Source organism: Anopheles merus, chromosome 3R (genome assembly GCF_017562075.2).
Source record: "Anopheles merus strain MAF chromosome 3R, AmerM5.1, whole genome shotgun sequence".
NCBI classification, from domain to species: Eukaryota; Metazoa; Arthropoda; class Insecta; order Diptera; family Culicidae; genus Anopheles; species Anopheles merus.
Genome location: NC_054084.1, coordinates 5,543,289 through 5,563,098, shown reverse-complemented (window position 1 = coordinate 5,563,098; position 19,810 = coordinate 5,543,289). Strand labels below are relative to the sequence as shown.

The 19,810-nt window shown below is 50.7% G+C and overlaps 1 protein-coding gene across 1 annotated transcript; it reads right to left on the bottom strand.

Annotated features, from left to right (window-relative positions):
- Positions 1–281: 281 nt before the first annotated feature.
- On the bottom strand, positions 282–10,430 carry LOC121596039 (extracellular serine/threonine protein kinase four-jointed). The gene is made up of 2 exons (XM_041920608.1): positions 10,163–10,430; positions 282–7,595 (listed from the first exon to the last, which is right to left on the bottom strand). Exon 2 carries the CDS (start codon positions 5,872–5,874, stop codon positions 4,207–4,209), a length of 1,668 nt encoding a protein of 555 aa, XP_041776542.1. The 5' UTR covers positions 5,875–7,595; positions 10,163–10,430; the 3' UTR covers positions 282–4,206.
- Positions 10,431–19,810: the final 9,380 nt, after the last annotated feature.

Here is a 19,810-nt window from a genome sequence, read left to right as displayed (position 1 = left end):
GTCGCGGCAGGAAGGGACCGCCCCGGGTGCGGGGCGAAAACAAGCGACGACCCGGGCGACTCGTTTCAAGGTAAATTTATTGTTTTTACTTAGCTTTTTACTAGATAAATTTAAGATAAATTACTTTATATATAGTAGATCACAATTTTTCCACATTTTCCACGTCACGCTTGTCGTCGTCGTCGTTCGTTTTTTTTTTGCTTGTTCCTTTTCTGTATGTGTGTGTGTTGTTTTTTTTTTCATTCTTGCTTCTTGCTTGTGCTGAGGTTCTTGTTTTTTTGTTTTGTTTTTCGCACATCGTTGCTGTTCTTTTGCCCTTGTTGCTTGTTATTCTCACCACATTATTCGAGGACGGCAGACGGCCACAGTGTTGAGGGCAGTGAGGATCCCTACGCTTTTGCTTGCTCCCGCGGTTTGATGCACATGAAAAGCCACCCACCCTTTGGGACGCCATCGCACTATCATTTAAAGCCGCTGAATTATGGGAAAGCCGGCTGGTCAACGGTGTGAGAGTTTTGAAATGTTTAGAACTTGTGTGATCCCTTGCACAACAACATTCATTACTGCTAGCGATGCATCAACCATCTAGCGAGTTTTTATGTGTCAAACCATTCTTTAATTATTTTTCAAACTATTCTCCAAAAAGAGTATCTAAAACCCGCTTTACATGTGATACAACCCACGTTTTACAAGACAAGCCATAGTTCTTCCGCAATCGCCCTCGTTTAAGACCCTTTTCCTATCAAATGGTATCGAAATTCCATATGGCAAGCCCCTATCCCGGCCCGGTGAAGAAAAATTAACCACAATAATAGCTCGCATTACAACAAACACATTCGCTGTCCAACAGCACCGCCACCCACAACATTTCCGCTGCATTTCTGCTGCACCCGAGCGTTCCGTTCCGATATGCTTCTGTGGAGCATGAACAAGACCACGTTACACACCACCCTGAAAGAAGAACGACCGCGCACGGGACCACGGTACACGTGGGGAAAGGGAAGTGGGAACAAGCGGGGGGTTGCGGATATTCTTTGTACAAAAATTCTTCGCTCCCTGGGGCTCATCAGTCTATCTCGCGAGGTTAGCCACGATTACTGCCAGCAACAGCAGCGGCGTCATCGTCGGTTGTTACCCCGCGTTGCGGAGGGAAAAAGCACACTCTTTCTCCTTATCTTCCCTGCCGCTTCCCTGCTCTCCTTCTCTCGCTCCCTTTGTACAGCCACTCTCGGTAGTCAATTGTTGTGGCACGGAACACACGGGGCACGGTACAATATCGCGCATATTAGCTGCGATGGCGAGTTTTGCGAGATTACGCTCGGAAAGCGCTTGCGCATGGGACCCATGCGTGTCCACCAACGGCAGAGCAGCATACACACAGCTACAGCACAGCGTTACCGTTCATCGCGCCGCCGTGTTTCTTCCTTGCTCGAGCTTTTTTTTTTGTGTGTGCAGACAAACTTCCCTCATTCGGCTTTAGCTCGCTCTCGCGCTCGCTGCCAAAGGGCATTCCGGCCGGTTTGCCCACCTCGTGGGACCCTTCTCATTTCGTGGGAGATCAGTGTGTGTGTGGGGTATGGGCCAGGACTGTGGAGTGCTCAGGTAAGATAAGTTTCATAAAGCATAAGCTAAAATGCGAAAATATCGCACACGAGATTATGAGCCAACCGTTTCGGTGGGAAGGATCCCCACCCCTTCCTTTCGGGTTTTGGATACTGTGACCGTAGCGAGGATTAGAGTCTTCTCGAGCTGGACCACTAATTGAGGGGGAGACGCATTGAGGGGACATTGGAGGTAACCATGCCAAGCCAGCCAGAAGAAACTGCAGCACCACCACGAAAAATGAAGCGCACAAAAATAAATGCAATATCCAGAGCTACCCAAAAGGAACTGCACAACAGCACAAAATGTGGAGCGTGTGCGCGCGTGCAGGGAAGGAAAGGCCACTCGGTAAAACGACCTCGAACAGCCAACGGGGGTTATTCGATGCAGCGGCACCGGCCAGCTCGAGTCGTGGTCAGTTTTCGGGGCGGGCAGGACTTTGCGCCAAAAGGCAGGAAAGAGTGAGAGAGAGAGGGAGATAGAGAGAGCGAGTGCAAGAGATCCCTGTCCCTGTACTCGAAACGTGTGCTTTCGAAACAGGCCCGTCTTCCTGTTTGCATGTGTGTGATGTTTGGTGGCCTTTCTTCTGCAGCCTACATGGTGGGAGGGGGAGGTGGGCGGCAACGGTTGCTCGGGCTCAGCGACTGGCGGGTAATTGTTTTAAAAACGCGACAGCCGCTCTCTCTCTCTCTCTCTCTCTCTCTCTCTCTCTCTCTCTCCCCAATCCAGACTTTTCAAAGATGCCCATCACGCAAGGGACAATTGCAATGGCCTCCCCAGCCTTTTTTTTGCATGGCGGGAGTGAGGAGGAAGAAACAATATTTTTCCCACCACTACCATCACCACCACTAGCAAAAGAAAAATAACCCTCCAAAAAAAACGGGGAAAGGTGAGAAAATTGAAATATTCTGCACCGACGACAACGATGACCGACGGGCAGGAGGATCGTTGCCCCTCTCCAGGATGAGGTAATGCGCTTGCACACAAAATTTTAGCATTTATGGTGCGTGGCTTCTAAGCTCTACTTCTCTGCAGCAGCAGCAGCAGCAGCAAGGGAAGGTAGCTTTTGGGGCCCTCGGACAGCAAAAAGAAGGCACGCAAAATTGCATGTAACAATTATGCAGCACACGCTGCTGTCGGCAGCGGAAACTGTTCGCAAAGCTGACAAGATGGCGTCGTCCACCCTTCGGCGCGCGCTAGCCGTGCCGAAAACCGGGCGAACGAAATGGAAACGACAAGAGGCGCAACAAAAAAAAAAAACAAGGCTAGACCATGCCCGCGTGCGTGAATCAAATCAACCGCGCGCGATTCAATCGATCCAATTTTCCAGCTCTATTCTATCTGTGCGAATCAATCTTATTCCCCCCCCTCGTTCATCCACTCCTTATTGTATGAAGCTTGATTACGTGCGGCCTTCTATTGGCGTGTAATTCGATTGCCGGTGCCGATTCGCCGATCGATTCGGCTGGGTTTTGTTGCGCAGCGCAAAAGACGTACGAAAATTCTATTTCCTCTGGCAAGGGGTTCGTCACTGCCACGCTCGCGCAAGTCTTTCTAGCGTTGGGAGCTGAAGCGCGATTGCAAACGCGGGCGCGCGCTCACTTGTAAGTGTGTGTGTGTGTGTGTGTGTGTGTGTGTGTGTGTGTGTGTGTGTATTTTGGCTTTGTGTTTGCATGTGTGTAAATGGGAATACACAGAACGCTCCCCTCACAAAATGAAACCGCTTTTGGTCGAAGGGTGGCTTTTCGAGGGGGGAATTTCTATTTAACTGCCGCGCCAGGAGGTCCTTTAATGCGGAGCTGCCTTTGGGTTGTGTGTTGCTCGGCGCGCAGTAGGCGCTGTTTCGAGCACGGTTCAGACAGACAGACAGACTGATGGCTTACAGTTATTAGAAGGGAGACGTCGGTAAAAGAGTAACAATAAAATGGAGATTAGAAATAAACGAGCAAAAGGTGCGCGAGTGTGTGTGCAAAGGCTCCACGAAGATGAAGCAGATAGTTCATCTGTCAAATCGGCTGTACAAACGTCGGGAAGATTAGATCGTATCAACCTAGACATCTCTGATAGTTTTCACTGTTTCGAAGCCATTGCTGGTGGGATTTGAAAAAAAGGTTTTAAGGAAATAGTTTACTTGTATCGCTCTGTTTCATGCATCAACCCTTAAAAGCAGCAAAACTGTGGTCTGGCATTACCCTCGAACTAGTGGTAGATCTGTGTAAGTGGAATTGTTCTGTTTGTGTTACTTTCCTGCTGCTTTTATCTCTCTTTTCTTTTACCTGTTTTGTTAAGCTATACGCATTATCATTCATTCCCGCTCTCACGCAATCTCGCTGTCTACTATCATCATTCATCGATTAGTCTTGCATCCCTAGCCTAACCGTACGGGCTAACCTTACCACTACCTTTACAGTCAGTAAATGTAAATGCAAAATAAAAAAACAACCAACTAGCAAACTAGCAATAATATAATAATAATAATAATAAATTCCCATCGCTCATACAAAGGACTCACAGTCTTATGGCGCGTGCGCCGCTCACCCACCCACCCACCTGTCTCCGACTGGCCGCTTCCACTGCACCTCCAGCACCAGGCGGGCCCGGCGGCTATCGGTCGGCGAACGTTTCCCGACACTTCTGCACCTGCCCGAGCACCCGGTCGATGCGGTCGACTAGAATCTTGACGGACTTTTCCGGCAGCGGCGGCAGCACGTCCCGTATCTGCGCCGTCGTCGTGCGCTCGAACAGCGCATTCAGCCGCTGGCCGACGCTGGCGTCGCGCAGCGCCTCGAGCGCCCGCACCGTCGACCGCCGGAACACGCACAGGTTGTCGAGCAGCAGGCCGTGGTAGGCTTCGTACTTCTTCAGCAACCGGTAGCCGTGCAGCAGGCCCGACTCGTTGTCGAGAAAGACGAGCAGCGAGGAGTCGGTCTGGCGGGCGAGGTTGTGCGCCGGCGCCGCCATGATGTCCGCGTTCCACTGGAAGTTGTACAGGTTGTTGACGACCCGGTCCAGGTTGGCGATCAGGTAGTCGAACACGATCAGATCGGACCACTGGGCCAGCTCGACCAGCCGCTCGAGCACCTCGGGCGTGGGAGGCTGCGAGGGGAGCGTACTCGTGCTCGACGATGGCGTGGCCGGAGTGGCCGCTGGGCCGTCTCGGGCCGGGCCGAGTCGGTCGAGCAGCAGCCTTCGCACGCCATCCCGCGGCCGGTCGAGTCCTTCGGTGATGTTGCGCACGTCGAATCGGTTCAGATGTCGCTCGAGCGGCCGGAACGGTAGCGGGATGCCGGCAGGCTCCAGGTTCCCGATCCACTTGGTGATCACGACGGGTTTGGTGGGTTTCCACTGGGCGCCGGCCAGCTCTTCCGTTGCCGCAGCCCATAGTCGCGCCTCGGGATCGATGATGGACGCCGCACTCGGCGCAAGATTGGTCAGGTTAAGCAGCTGGCCGAGATAGAACGAGAACAGCTCGCCCTGGATCTGGTCCGTGTTCTGCCGATACCGCGCGCAAGCCCTCGTACCATCCCGGAACACCAGCAAACGGTTCTGCATACGGCCACAGCCGATCTCGAGCCGCTCCACCTCCGCTTCGTGCAGATATCGCGCCCAAGATTCGCTCTGCCGCTGATCGAAGCCATCAGGCAGGGCTCGTTCCACGCTCGGGCCCCAGTAGATGCCATCCCGTATCACGCCCTCGCCATCTTCACGCTCCGCATCGTCAAACTTACTCGCCCGCGACTCACGTCGCTCCGGAACCGCTGCCTGGGCCATCTTCGAACTGCCGGCCAACATTTGCTGCACTATCGAGGCGGCCGGCGACGGAAGCTTTCGCTCCACGAACCCATCAACATCCAGCTTCGGTTGGAAGAGCACATCCTCACCCTCGCCGGTCAACTTCTCCTCCGCAATGAACGACACGGACGCGTACCGACCCCTCGGCCCATCGTCCGCCGAGCGAATGTCGTCGATCGTCGGAAAGTGTGGCATCTGGTGTGCGGGATGATGGAGCGCCTGCAGCGCCGGCTGCTGTGGCTCCTGCTCCGGACTGCCGTCCACCACGATCGAACCCTTCGAGGCGGCCTGCGAGATGCCGATCAGCGGCACAAACACGCCGAGCGCCAGGCCGAGCGAAAACGCGGCCAGCACGCTCAGCAGACAGGCCTGCCGCTGGAAGGCGCGCCGTCGCCGCGCGGTCATTGACATTGCGCCGTCCGCACTATCACGCTCTTGTTCACAACAGGCACCCGCTTCGACGGTACGCACGTCAAACATTTTCCACGTGCAGCAACACCACACCAGATTGCGGGGGGGAGGTCGTTTCCTGGCTGCTGCTCGGTTAAGTTTTGTGATTGATTTTCCGCTGTTGATCGAGAGGACACATACACAAGAGCCACTCGTACACACACGTTAGAAGTTTTATGTACTACACACTGCGGGACACTTTAATGCTTTTTCGTAGCGCTAACACAGCGTAAACATTTTTAAAACACTTGCAGCAATTTTCGGTTTGTTCACGATTTTTCACCCACACGATCGCATCACACACACACGCACACGCTCGCTTTTGCCGATCTTCTTTGCGTTGTTTTCACTGCGCGTTCCACTGCGCGTGTGGAGCTTATAATAATTGATTTATTTGTGTGCGATAAACTCTTTCTCTTTCCCTCCCTCACAGAATCCGGGCAGGCGAACAGCACACGGAAAATAAACGACACTGCAGCAACAACAACATCACCAAGCGACGAACCCTCCTTGGGGAACACGAACTCCTCCGCACTTGCCCGCAAGACGCACACTCGCGCGGCACATCAGCACAAACACATTCCCAGACACACACAAACAGGACACATAAACCGAAATCACGCACCACTGGGGGATCGTTTTGCAAAAAGGGCCACGGGGTGGGCAACAGAAGGGGTGGCGTATAAGGATTATTTTTATTTCATACTTTTTGTTGTTGTTATTGCTTCACTCGCCCTCACTCGATCTCACACGTCCGGGGCGCATAGCAAAGGGAGAAGGTGGGTTGCTGAGAATGTAAAACAAAAAATCGCGAGGAAGAATGGCTTGGCACAATGCTGAGCACAATCACGATTCTGATGGCCGCTTCCTCGAAGCCCCACATCAACAAACGCTCACACACAAGCACAAACACACACACACGCTCACTGATCGGTACGCATAGGCTCACTGTGGCACATACACACCAACACACACGGCAAAAGGGGAAGGGCTGTGGGCCGGGGTTGTTTGCCGATCACGATTGGGGACAATAAATCCTTTTTCCCGCAACAAGCCCGTCGCCGTCGTTCGGTTGTCGTGGGCCCGATTTGCCGCGCGATATGCGATCCAAACGATCGCAGAGAGAGAGAGAGAGTGGCAGAGGATCGCCCTCACAGGACTGATTGCGGCTCGTTAGTACACGGTTCCTGCTGGCGGTGGCAACAGGGCAGTAACCGGCGAGGTGCTACACATTATTATTATCACCGCGAAACGCGAACGCGAACTTGCATCTCACTGGCTGCACCATATGCACCATTTCGGGGGGCCGTTCTTTTTATCTTTTCTTGCGCTTCTCGTTGCACCGAACGTTGCTTTCTTTTTGGTCGTTTTTTCTGTGTGTGTATAAGTACGTAGCTCGGTCTCACTGCGCTAAATCTCTCTCCCACAGCACGCGGCTTTAGGGGCGACAATCGCGAAAGCACCACCACCGACGATGGGGCTGATTTCCGGCCGCTGCTGCACTGGTGCTCTGATCCACTGTTTGGGCGCCACCGTTTCGGGGCATCATTTTACATCGGCACGACACGATCGCTCACACGTCAACGCGGTACCGGCTTATCGCGCGCAAGACGAAAACGCAAACACTTCACCGCGAGTGTCGGCGCGGATGATCGCTCAAAACAGTTCGGCACGCGGGCGGAGGTTCGTCGCTTACAGGCGTTTCGCACCGCGCAATTTGATTTCGTTTGCTGGCTGCTTGGATCCTGGTCCTGTAATGAGAGCGGAGAAAGAGAAGAAAACAGAGGCTGCGTGTTAGACGAGTGCTGGTACAATGTATGCTCTCCCCAACAGGGCGAGCGAGAGAGAGAAAAGAAGCGGTGGGAGGTGGTAATAATGTATTTCCATATTTAAGCTCGCGCTCAATGTTATCCCCATAACACAACCGTTTTCCATTCCATTTAAACACACTTTTCGATTAAGTCCTCCAAACCGGACCCGGACCAAGCAGGCAGGGGGGGAAGCAGAATCGCCTCTTAAGCTCTCTAAATGGAAGCATGGTACACCGAGAGACCCTTATAAATAATCTTAAGTACAGAAATGCATCAACCGACACCCGCTGCTGCACCGCCTCCTTCCGCGGTTCCGATCCACCCTCAAAGCAAAGTGAACAGCGAGGAACGACACAAAGACGTGGGAGAGAGAGAGAGAGCACGCAGCGTTTTATCAAGCCAGCGACGCTTGAATGAAACCGCGTGGTCAGGGTGGGAGGATGGAAAACCACACGAACGCAAAACACCCACAATCTCTCGCTCGCTTCCCCGGGGCTCGCTCCGGCCGCGCGCCGCTTGTGCAGCTTCCCAAAATCCCAAATCCGTCCGCTATGGAATCGGATGGCAGCGGCGGTTTTTCGTTCGTTTCGTTCCGTGCCGTGCTGGCCCGAAATAAAAAAAAAGAACCCCGACCCATGCGTCCCCGAGCGGTGGCGCAAGGGACGGGGTTCAGATTTTTGTGTTCTCCTTCTTCGTGCTTGCAGCCACACCGCGGACCGCCCGCCCGCGCCCGACCACTGTGGATGGCGCGGGGATGGCCTTTTGGAATTCTTTATCGTTCTCGTTCTCGCCGTTCCGCCGGTCCGCCTGATTAGTCGCCTGCCTGCTTCCTCGGCCTCAGCCGACCCCGAACGAGCGCGTATACACATCTTGCAAGTGTCTGTGTGTGTGTCCGTGTGTGTGTGCTTTCATCTTGTGTTGCTTTTAGTGTGTGTGTGTGTGTGTGTGTGTGTGTCCGTGTGTGTGTGTGCTTTCATCTTGTGTTGCTTTTATTTTTTTTCTTCTGTTCCCTTCCGCCCGTGAAGCACGAGGTGTTCGCCTGGCGGGGACTGGAATTCTGTCCCGAGCTCGTTTTCCACATACACACACGACACGCACGAGAAGGAGGCACCTGAAGCTTCTTCAGGCTGCTGCTGCTGCTACTGCGCCCGTCGCCACTTGAGCGGCTTAGTCAGTGCTTCAGGGGGCTCCCACCTCCACTGACCACACAGGGGCCGGGGCTGGGGCGAGTCCTCTCGAAGCTCCCTCGCCGTCTTTAGCCGTTTTTTATCGCTTACCCGCACCCGCTTTTCGAAAAACTGCAAGCCCCCTACCAATCCCCAGCGCCCAGAGTTGATGGGCGAGGACCGACATGAAGTGTCCGGATCCTGCGTGCGAGCCACGGCCAACCCATCTTGTGTATAACTCTGTGTGCGTGTGTGTGCGTCTGGCTCGAGGCGATACAGTGTCGGACTCGACAGTTGAAGAAGGTATTCCACACACCCGTCCAATTCTTGCACGCGGGGACTGTGTCCTCCGTTCCATGCCCTGCTTCAATGTCTTCAATGCTCACTTTCTTAGGATGTACGGTGAATCTTCGCCATGGCGAGTAGGGTGGGTAGGGGGGACTGACCACGAGGGGGACGAAAAACATCAACCGGTTCAAGTTACGCACATCGATCGCACACACCGCGCACACAGGAGGCAAAACAAGCCACCGCCCTCCGCCCGTACACGATCGAGTGTCTTGGTGTGTGTCCTCAAAAATCCTGAGAGTTTGGTCCGGGTTCTTGAAGGGGCCTCCTGGATCGTCCAAAATTTCCCCCACCCTTTCGGAGATGAAAAGCTACGGACAGAATGGGCTCCTTCCTCGCTTCCCTTCCCCGTCACTCAGCGGCGTTGCGGTAGAACGTACCACCGTTGCCGTGGCCATGTGCGGTTAGCGAACGAAACTGTTTTTTGGGAAAAATCTCGTGTTTCATCGAATCCGAATCCTTTTTTTAATTTCAACCAGAGGGCAGGCGGGGATGCGTAGAAACCGTCCACCCTCAGACGGGGGTATCTTAACACTGGTGCGCCGGTGTTGATATCGGCTAGAAGTCTCCGCTCTTTCAGTCCACAGACACGCACACACGCACAGCACCATGCAGTGGTTCGGTGACCCAAATCTTCAATCGCTGAAGCTGCATAAACCGCAGAGAAATGTTTTGAATCAGCTCTGTTAGCGTCGCTATCGAAGACGTTCACCGTACCAAGTAGGGAAATACATTGGGAAGAACTGAGAACAGCACACGAAACATCACAGCTGCAGAGGCTTGAGCCTGTGTTTGATAATGAACTGCAGCGTTCAAACACTTATCCCGTCGGATGTTTTGACTACTTGGCGTTTACCGCCGGCACGCCTCAAGAGTTGGGTGAGTTCTTGCACTTTGATTCACACTCTGAACAGTTCCACAACACTTCATTATACCTTCACCATTCACAGCTATCACTCGCTTAAAGCTACATAGCTTAAAACTAATGCGTACCGTATAAATGCTAGCCGAACACCGTAGACACTTTGCTGTTTGCTTTACAATTCCGCACCTCGAACAATCAAGTTCGTTAAAGTAGTCGTATAAAGCGCTTGCCAACTTGCAACACCGTACTTCGACTCAGTATGAGACTGCGAACACGCCAGCTCGGTACAACACACGGGAGCGAGCTCGAAAAAAGGACCGTTCGCCACGAAATCTACCACAAAATTGGTGACTCGAAAGCAAGTCCGGCTCGGTGTGGCCTCCTCGCTGTGGTGCTGCTGGGCCAGTTCAGGTACGGGCTCGATCTCTCGACCCACACACAGGTGAATCTCGTTCAGGTCTCTCTCTCTCTTGGGACGAGCGCGCGCGCCTTCGAGAGCGAGAGAGAGCGAGCTGTGCCGAAAGCTTTCGGGTGAGCTTTTCGGTCAAACGGGGTACCACTAGCTGTCTCGTTTGTGCAATCTGCATGCTGGAGAGCGTGCGCGAGTGAAACGAACTGAGCAAGAACCAACCCTTAAGAGGTGGTGAGTACAGAAGGGCCGGGGGAGGCGGTAGAAACCGGGGGGTGTAAAAATTAATAACAATAATCAAAGCAAGCCTGTCACGCAATGTAAATGCCTGTCAGGACGGGGTTGCGCCCGGGAATTGCGATATATTTTTTCGGGGGCGCTGGCGTGGAAAGTTTCGACTCAATTGGACCGCTGGAACACTGTTGTGGGGAAGGCGAAATTATGTTGTGAGCCGCTGGGAGTGTCGCAATGCCGGGCGGTCGCACCGATAGCCCTGCTGCCGGTGGAAACGCAAAAATTGTGCGATCGGTCGCTCGGGCTCTCATGATTCGTCCATGTCCAGTATGTTGAAGCAAAGGGACGATTTAACGGCATATGAGCGGGATGGCTTTGGGGTTTGAGTGTGTTTGAAGTACATTTTGAATGATTTTATTTTATTGTTCCATGGCATTGTTCAGCGTTTTGAAGAAGTTTGGAAGTGACAACAATAAGAGATAGTATCATTTTTTGTCACCTAAATTAATAATCGAGGAAACAACTTAAATAACTTTTAAATATGATATTTGAAAAAAAAATCACTAAGTTTTTATAACGATTACTACAGTTTCATTAGGATGCGTGTATTCAAACAATCAATATGAAAGACTTAAAGCGACGAACTTAACTTGAATCCGCGTTCAAAAGACTTATTAATCAGCACAAAAGACTTCAAGTGACGAACTCTTCGAATTGATCCTGTTCTAAGCAATTGTCTTTGAGTAAATTATGGCTTCCTTTCTGATTACAACAAGTAATTTATTATGAATAAACAAATTGCTTTGCAATCTTGGAACAACTTAAATCAAGTGTCATAGCGAAGAAATGCTACGGCGTTAGCACAAGTTTTTCAACGTATTTATGCAAAAATATGAGAAAAAATTGCAAAATAACTTTAAGATCAGTTTCTCTCACATTTTCTGTAAAAACTTATTCATCAAATCGCAAATAAACTTATAATTCTCCCTTTAAACTCCGAGCAGTTGCAAGAGGTCCATTTTGCCGACGGCATTTGCGGCATCGACAATCTTTTTGCAATCTTCTGCACGTTCCGGGCAGCGTTTCGAGGCTGAAGCTCGGCACGATGCAGCATCTCGCTCACGCGATCGTGTGTCTCTCCTTCTCCTCGAATCATTCTTCTGTTTATTTCTTCAATGAGCGCGTGCAATTCACAAACACACGCGCGTCGTACATCGTTTCTCACGAGCATGCCATTCGCTCTTCTCTGCCAAAGAATGGTTTTGTTTTTCTTTTTAAAACACGATCCAACAATGCCCAGGAGAGTAGCAGCGCACCATGAGAGTGAGCTTTTCAGTCTTGCACCAACACAGTCATGGCGCGCGCTCTGGCTGACAAGAGCAACTCTCATAAAAGCTCGCTCGAACATCGATATCACGGTGCTTGTCTACACCTCCTCCATGCTCGATGCATGCTCGCACCCTCCAATAAGCCCTTCTGTGGTATGTGGACGTTTTTGTAGGGTTTTGATGTGTATAATATTGTGTACAATCGCATCCAGGAAGTCAAAACAAGCGTGTACTTTTAGCACAAACGTTCTGAAAAATCCAAACAACCGTGATGGTTCAAATCGGATAGAAATTAAACATTTCTCTCACATGTCGGTGTAGATTGTGCGAATGAAACGGCGTGCAACGTTCACAGACAAGAGCGAGAGCAAAGAGAAAACATAAAAAGTGAAACAAGAATTTAATCTTCTGAAAGCTTTGCTTGTGAACAGGAACAGCAACACCACTGCCAAGACACCTTGGGCCGAAAAGAGATCGCAACACTGCGAGAGACCGTCCGAGCACACTGTCCATTGAAAGGCTGCTGCAGGAGACCAACACGTCGACCACGGGTTGCGGGTAGCGTTGAGCGGAACGGTTGGAGGGCGGTTTGGAAGTGCAGAACATAGAACCGCTCGCCAAGAAGCAAGCGAAGGAGAAGGCACAAAAAAGTAACACAGAAAAAATTAATACGTGTATACATGATCGTTCACGATCTTTGTCTGGCATTTATGGTGTAGCCGTCGGGGATTTCGGTAAAAGAGATCGGACGTTCTCCCGTGCGCGCGCGTGCAAAAGAGAGCAACCGGAGAGCCGGGGAGAGAGAACCAGCTGCCAACCACATCCTCATCATCATCATCATCATCATCACCAGCACACCAGCAAGGTATGCCGTAATGCTGCTGTACCCTTTGCGTGGAACGAACCCTTGCGCGAGAAATAGGTGGAACTGCATTCCAAGCGTAAACAATATGACATCCCTTGGAACAATTTCTTTTTATCCATCTCTCTCCCCTCTCTCTCTCTCTCTCTCTCTCTCTCTCTCTCTCTCTCTCCTTCTTTCACACAATTTTCTACCGACCTGCCGGATGTGACATTGGCCCAAGCCCTGTTCCGACCGGTAGAAATGTAAACGCACCGGACAGACGTGTCGGCCGAGCCTGATGCAAAATAATACCCTCCCGACGCTTTGGATCGATGGTTAGGATTTTACGAGCTTTATCATTTGAAAAACATACGTCTAAATAGCAGGTCTGCGAGCCTCCCCATCATCATCGCTCAGGGCAGCATGCGTACTGCCACGGACACTGCTTAGCCTTTTTATTACGGTAGTATGAATTATGGGCCACTCAAAGCGCTGGCGTGCTAGCGTGGCTGTTGCGACACTTCTCGCAGCCGGAGCGCGGCGGTGGAATATGGACTTTCGATACATCTTGTGTCCCACAAACAAGTTGCTCGAACGGGACGGCTACAATCAAAGCCGCACAAACACATACGCATACACCGAAGTGGTACCGGTGACAAAGTAAACGCGATAGAGCCTGGCACTCACGGCACACAGCTGAAGGGAAACGCCACCAGATGAGGCAAGAAAGGGAAAGGCAACAGAAAGAACGATAAGAAAATACCATATTAAATTTTATTGATATCTATTTTTCACTACGCGCAGCATTAAAACACATTATGATAACGGCCGTCCCAAAGGATGGGCTTTTCCACTCTCTTTCTTTCTCTCTCTCTCTCCCTCGTGCGCATGCCCGGGCGCTTCCCGATGTGCTAGAGCTGCTCGCTGAACGCAGGGCTCTTAGGAGCCATCGTACAAAGCATGGAGCTTGGGCTTGGTTGTAGCCAGCCATTTGAAAATGCAAATGAATTCTTCAAAACTTTTGATTGGTTCGAAAACCGGGCCCGAAGGCACACACAATGATGAGCTACACTGACACTTAGCATCGCGGGCTCTAGGGAGCGCACCGTTTAGACCATGAGCTGTCACGGTTGAGTTGAGCTGATGGCCATAGAAGCTAACGGAACACTGGTGGAGAAAATGTATGAAGCTAATTTTTGGATGGTTTCAATGTTGTTTCTATAGCCATAGTTTGTTTGAGCTCCCGTTTGAACGGTGCAGTTGGAGCTTGACAGAAAAGACTGCAAGCAACGAACCTTTGTGAAATCGATAGAACGTATAAAAAGACTTAAAGCGACGAAGGTGTGTTATCAGTAGACTGCAAGAAAGAGACTTGGATGCAAGAAAAGCGACGAACCTTTGACATCGGTAAAACGGTACCTGACGAACCCACCTAGGGGAAGGTGTTTCAGCATAAAAGTTGAATTAACCTTTCATTGTCAAGTTGCTCATCGAGAAACGTTTTAATAGCTATTTTTGTATCCTTTGGACAGCTCTTAAGTAAAACAATAGGAAAACTCGAAAACACAGAACCAATCGATAATCACCGATACCATCTCGGCCGCTCGACAAAGGCAAATTAATCAACGTCATAGCGCAAAAAGGGTAAGCAGTCCCTGTACCATGTAGTGTGGCGAACGAACTGCAACCACGCTGTTGCTGTTGCTGCTGCAAATCGTTTCGCCCGTAACAATCAATCGCTCTCACACGTGCACGGTGCACATACCATCCCAACCTTACCCCCAACGCGTACCAACGACGACCGATGATAGCAGAAGCGCACCAGCAACGGCAGCAGCAGCAGCAGCAGCCAACAGCCGTCAATCGTCCTCCTGGTAGCCCCTGCAGTCAACTCAATCAACTGATCTACGATCGACGCGAACAACTGTGCACCGTCCGCTACCACCACCTCCACCACTCACCCACCTATCGATCGTACGATTCCGACCATGCGCAGGATCAGCGATGTGCGATTGCGATGCGTCGCGTTTGACACGGCACATCAGCGACGAGAGTCGCCCGAATAGATCTTCGATCAACCGGGCGAGGTGGGTTCGATCGTCAATCGAGGCAGTTGGGGCGGGAAATTGTATCCCGGGCGAGGGCGCAAAGCGTGACGGCATCGTAATCCGGCACATTATGCTGTCGTGTCGTGAACGATTTGCGACCATTGCGAGTGTTTGGAGGGGGGAGGGGGAGCTGGTGTAAGCACCATGCCATCTTCTGGTGCCCTTTGCTTCGTTTCCCTTAAGGCGTGGGATCGCGGAAAGCGCATGTGAGGAGTTGTGGAACAGTGGATCCTCGCGGTGGATCATCCCCCTTCGGATCATCCCCACACGGGCAAACTTTCTCAGACAAATGGAGGAGCGCTTGCTCTCCTTGCTTCCCTGAGTGCTTAAAATCCCACCCGGGTTTGCTGCTTTATCACCATCGTCCCCCAGCGATCTGCCCAGCGTGATAATCAATTAATCATTGCAATATATTTATCTGCGATCGATGGATGGATTGTACCGTGCGCGTACGTACTATTTCCCATCCTGCCTTTCACATACTTGCATGCTGCTTCAGCCCGCACCATCCCGCTCCCCAGCAATGTCACTCACTTCACCCACCCGCCAGCATGTGTCAAGCCCCATCATGAGTGGCTCTTGTCGCAAAACATACGAAACCGATGTCGCTCAACTTCGCCGTGCCGTGGCACAAACCGAGAGCCCCCCACAACCCTTAGGGGGAAATAAAACAACCCCATTGCCGCTCCGTCCCTTTTACTGCTGTTTTGTTTCGTTGCTATCCGCTGCTCCCACAGCGTTCCTTTCCTCCCTTGCCCATGGCATGGTGGCGCTGCCGATGGTGCGATCGCTTCGCCGCGCGTCAGGTTGCGATTCAGCAAGCGCAGAGCAGCAAGCGATGAACGAGAAGCGAAATGCATCCGATGCGCGAGCGCGCGCCCCGTGTCCCGGCGTGCGGGATGGATGGAACATATATAAAACATGATTATTCAGCTCCGAGGGACAATAATAACATTTTTCTCGTTTATTAAAGATTTATAAAGTATTTTCGCTTCGACGTTTATCGCTCTCGACGCGGGAGGGGCAAGTGACCGGACGCCTGGAGTGCTAGTTGATGCACCAGGCCAGTTCAGCAGCCGGGCCGCATCTTCCTCTGCAGTGCAAGTGTTCGTGCAAGTGCTTTGTGTGTGTGGTAGTTGTTTTTTCCTTCTCAACGTTGCCCCATGTATCCCTTCCATCGGTCGTTCTGGATTTAACTCATGTTTTAGAACAGCGCCCGGTTTATGTTCATGCTTTACGCAATTCCCTTCCTCCCCGCCAAACGGGGAAGGAATACTCAAGGGAGAACTACTTAGAATCTTTTGCATGCTCCTTCTGCAACGTGTGCAATCCATTGGTGATTCCACACGATGGCTGGTTCGTTCGCTGACCGCCCGGAAGATCGTACTCGGGGATACAAATTGGTAGCTCTTTCATGGAAATGGGGAAAAACTGGAATAAAGGGAACGGGGAGGCAAATTCCACACGCGCATTGGGCAATGGGCATTCGGGCATCAAACGCAGCACAGCCCGTAACGTCAATTCGAGCTAATTATAACATATATCAAAATTAATTACCGGTCCTTGGCGTGCCGGTCGGAGGTGTCGCTGTTGTGTCGTACTGTTGCTGCTGCAGTGCTAGGCATCGTTCATGATATATTGTACACCTTGTTATCATGTAAGAGGAGAAGAGATTGATAGTACTGAGCTCCATGGGGTATCAAAGCTGTACTTCCTGCTTATGGTGCATTTAATTAACAAAAACTAAATATCACTTTTTCCTTGCTAGGGTAAAGGAAGACAACGATCAGATGAAATCTTAGTATACGTGATGTTTGTTTATGAATAGCATAAGATATAAATTAAAATATAAGGAAAATTCTTATATAAAAATCAGCTTGATTTTAATGGTCCTTCGACCCGGATTCGTTTAATAATCCCTTTCAAAGCTACAAAAAACCCTGCAAAAAGGCAATTACGATTTGAATATTTTGCTTACGCAACCACCTTATCACATCAATGCCACACAACCCCACCTCTGTTCACCGCTAAAGGGTCCCCAACCTTTGACACAACAGTGCCAGTGACAACTCTGCACCGAATGCAACACATTTTGCTCTCTTGCTTCCTCGCCTGTTTGTGCCATTTGCCTCCATTAAATCTCGCACTGGCATGCAAGGCACAATCCGCACGAAGCTTAAACGGTTCACTTTGACACCATTTACTCTTTAATACCCGTTTTTGATAAAATATGCTTATAACCTCCTAAGCATTCACTGCCGGCAGAAGCAGCACCACCAGCAGCAGCCACAGCAACACCACCAACACACTGGCTATGGCTGCAGCAATAGCGCTCTCCACAAACCCTTTGCGCACTTTATGCTTCCTCCGGCATTCGGGCTTCCTCGCTGCCCTTTTCGCGAGCCATCTATTTGCGGAGCTTAAAGAGCGGCAAATCCACCTACGTGACTGGAGGATCCCGCAGCCCGAAACGCATGTGGCCGGGGTAAGAACTTGCCAGCACCACGAGCGCACTGTGCCGGCGTGCCGTGGTCGTGGACCATTTAAAGTTCGGACCCGAGCGCTCCGTATCGAGCGCTCGCCATCACGTTCATATATTCTCACGTGTCAGTTTTATCTGGCCCTGCCTTTGCGTTTTGCCGTCGCTCATGCGCTTCTTGTGCGACAATCGGCCCGGTGCCGTTTGCCAGTCCAAACCGGGACCTTACTTTTCGGGGACTTTCCGCTTCTGCAAGGTGGCGATTTTTATGAACTTTTGCGCGATGGTTTTGCTTCCGTCTGGTCCGCTAGAAGCAGCTGAAAGAAGTCAATGGGTGGTTTAGCTGGTCACATTTCAACTGGTTGTAATTGAGCTGCATTTTAAGATGCTAACATTGAAACGAAAAAAGTTCTTTCAGGTTGTTAAAATGTTCACACTACAATAAATAATGCTTCGTAGGTGATAGTTTCATTCACACTTGAAATAACCGTATTGCGCATCGTACGATCAGAACCAAACGAACTAGATTGAAATAACACAAGAGAGAAACGGGTAAACTGAAGAGCATAAACAAACGCTAGCGTTCCCGTGTGACGGGTCCGAGCGCTGCCAAACGGTCCCGATTGAAGCTGGTTTGGTTCGTGTGGCTCGGCGCAGCCCGCAGGCTGTTGAACGAGGGCTTTCGGTGTCGATTGTTGAACGGCACAGCAATTGAAGCTGGAATGCACTTAGGGAACAGTGTCAAGTAGCGAAAGTCCTTCGTTTCTGATGGTTACTTTGCATGTGCGTGTGGCAGGATAGATAGGTGTGAGAGGTTATCAACGAATGGAAACTATCTGTAAATTCAAAGGCTACAAATCATTTATTTGATTCGAAAATGTTGTTGTTACTTCTTTTTTTTCATAATTTTAAAACAAACATGTTCATCGAATAAAAATATTCCATTAATTTTCACTCACACGCTTCTCTTGTAAAAGTTATATAAATAACCAAAAACTCTACCACACCCTTTGCCCCGCAAAAGAGCTGAACTGAAAAATGGCCCAAAGCCGCCGGAATAGAATCGGGAAGCCGGGAAGGACAACGCTAAACACAGAAGACGAATGAACATTCTTACAACATTCCACGGGTTTCGTCGGTCGTGCGATCGTTGATGTCTTTCGTATCATTTCGCCATCCCCCGTTTTTCGTCGCAATCCGCACAGAGAGCTGCACGAAAAGCGGGTGCCATCCATTGAGCTCTTGTGCAGACACAGCCGAAGAAGCTGAAACACGGTGCAAACAAAGAGAAAACCTCCTTTTTCTGCTGCTGCTGCTGCTGCTGCTGAAATTTAAGCCCAGTTCCACCGCACTCGGAGCCGCCAGATCGGTGCAATGCGGGATACAGGAAGCCTCCGATGCGATCCTTGCCAAAAAATAACTTGTCCCCACCGGTTATTCGGTACCGCTTCGTGTGGTTTCCTCCCTGTTTTCCTCCAGCCAACATCCACCGTGCCATGGCACGGTTTCCCGCATGCTTTGGTTCTGTTTTGCAAACTACAACACGATGCCGTTGGAGAGCAAACGCCGCACAGAATGTCCTTGTGCAGGATCGGAATCGGCTGCGTTGCTGCTCGACCCCTTGCTCGGGTATGGCGTCGTGTATTGTTACACGTGCGGAAAACACTGGCCAGAACACGTCGTTTGCTTTTCTCACCTCGGCACGAATGGCGAATGCGTGCACACGGGGTCACACTAGGGGATCTCGTTTCAACAGGAAACAGCGTGATGGACGGTTTGTGTTTTGTGTGCACAGGACCGGGCAGATCGATTGTTAGGGAAGGCGATTTAGCCAAGAGGTGTAAGACGATGCTGTCTGGGATGAGGATAAGTGAAAAGCGAATGGAATTTATGATGCAATTGAATTATTTCACCAGTAAGTACTTGATGCACTTCGTCAAGACTTTATGACACTTTTGCTAAGCAATTGTCTTCGATCAATATACTCTCTGAAGCAAGACCCATTTATGATCTTATCTGCTCTCCTTGATCGTTGATATATGGTTGCCATCGACCTTGAGGAATATATTTGAATTATAAATCGCGTGTGCATATGTCGATTGAATCGATAAAAACTGGACCGGCAGCAATAATTCACCTCCCAAGTACACCTCGTTTGCAGTTCATTCGTCGGGTAGTTTTATTGTCTTGTGTCTGCGCACTGCGCAAGACAAAAGCAGTTGTAATCGAGCATATACAACCACCTACACGCGTGAAGGAAAATAAATATAAATAAAGTTGTTCCCTTTTCAGCGCAGCGATTGTGCTGAGATACGCGCCGTGTTGATTTGTGCTCTAGAAGAGCTTGAACTCTCCCCCGTCACCCAATGTTTCC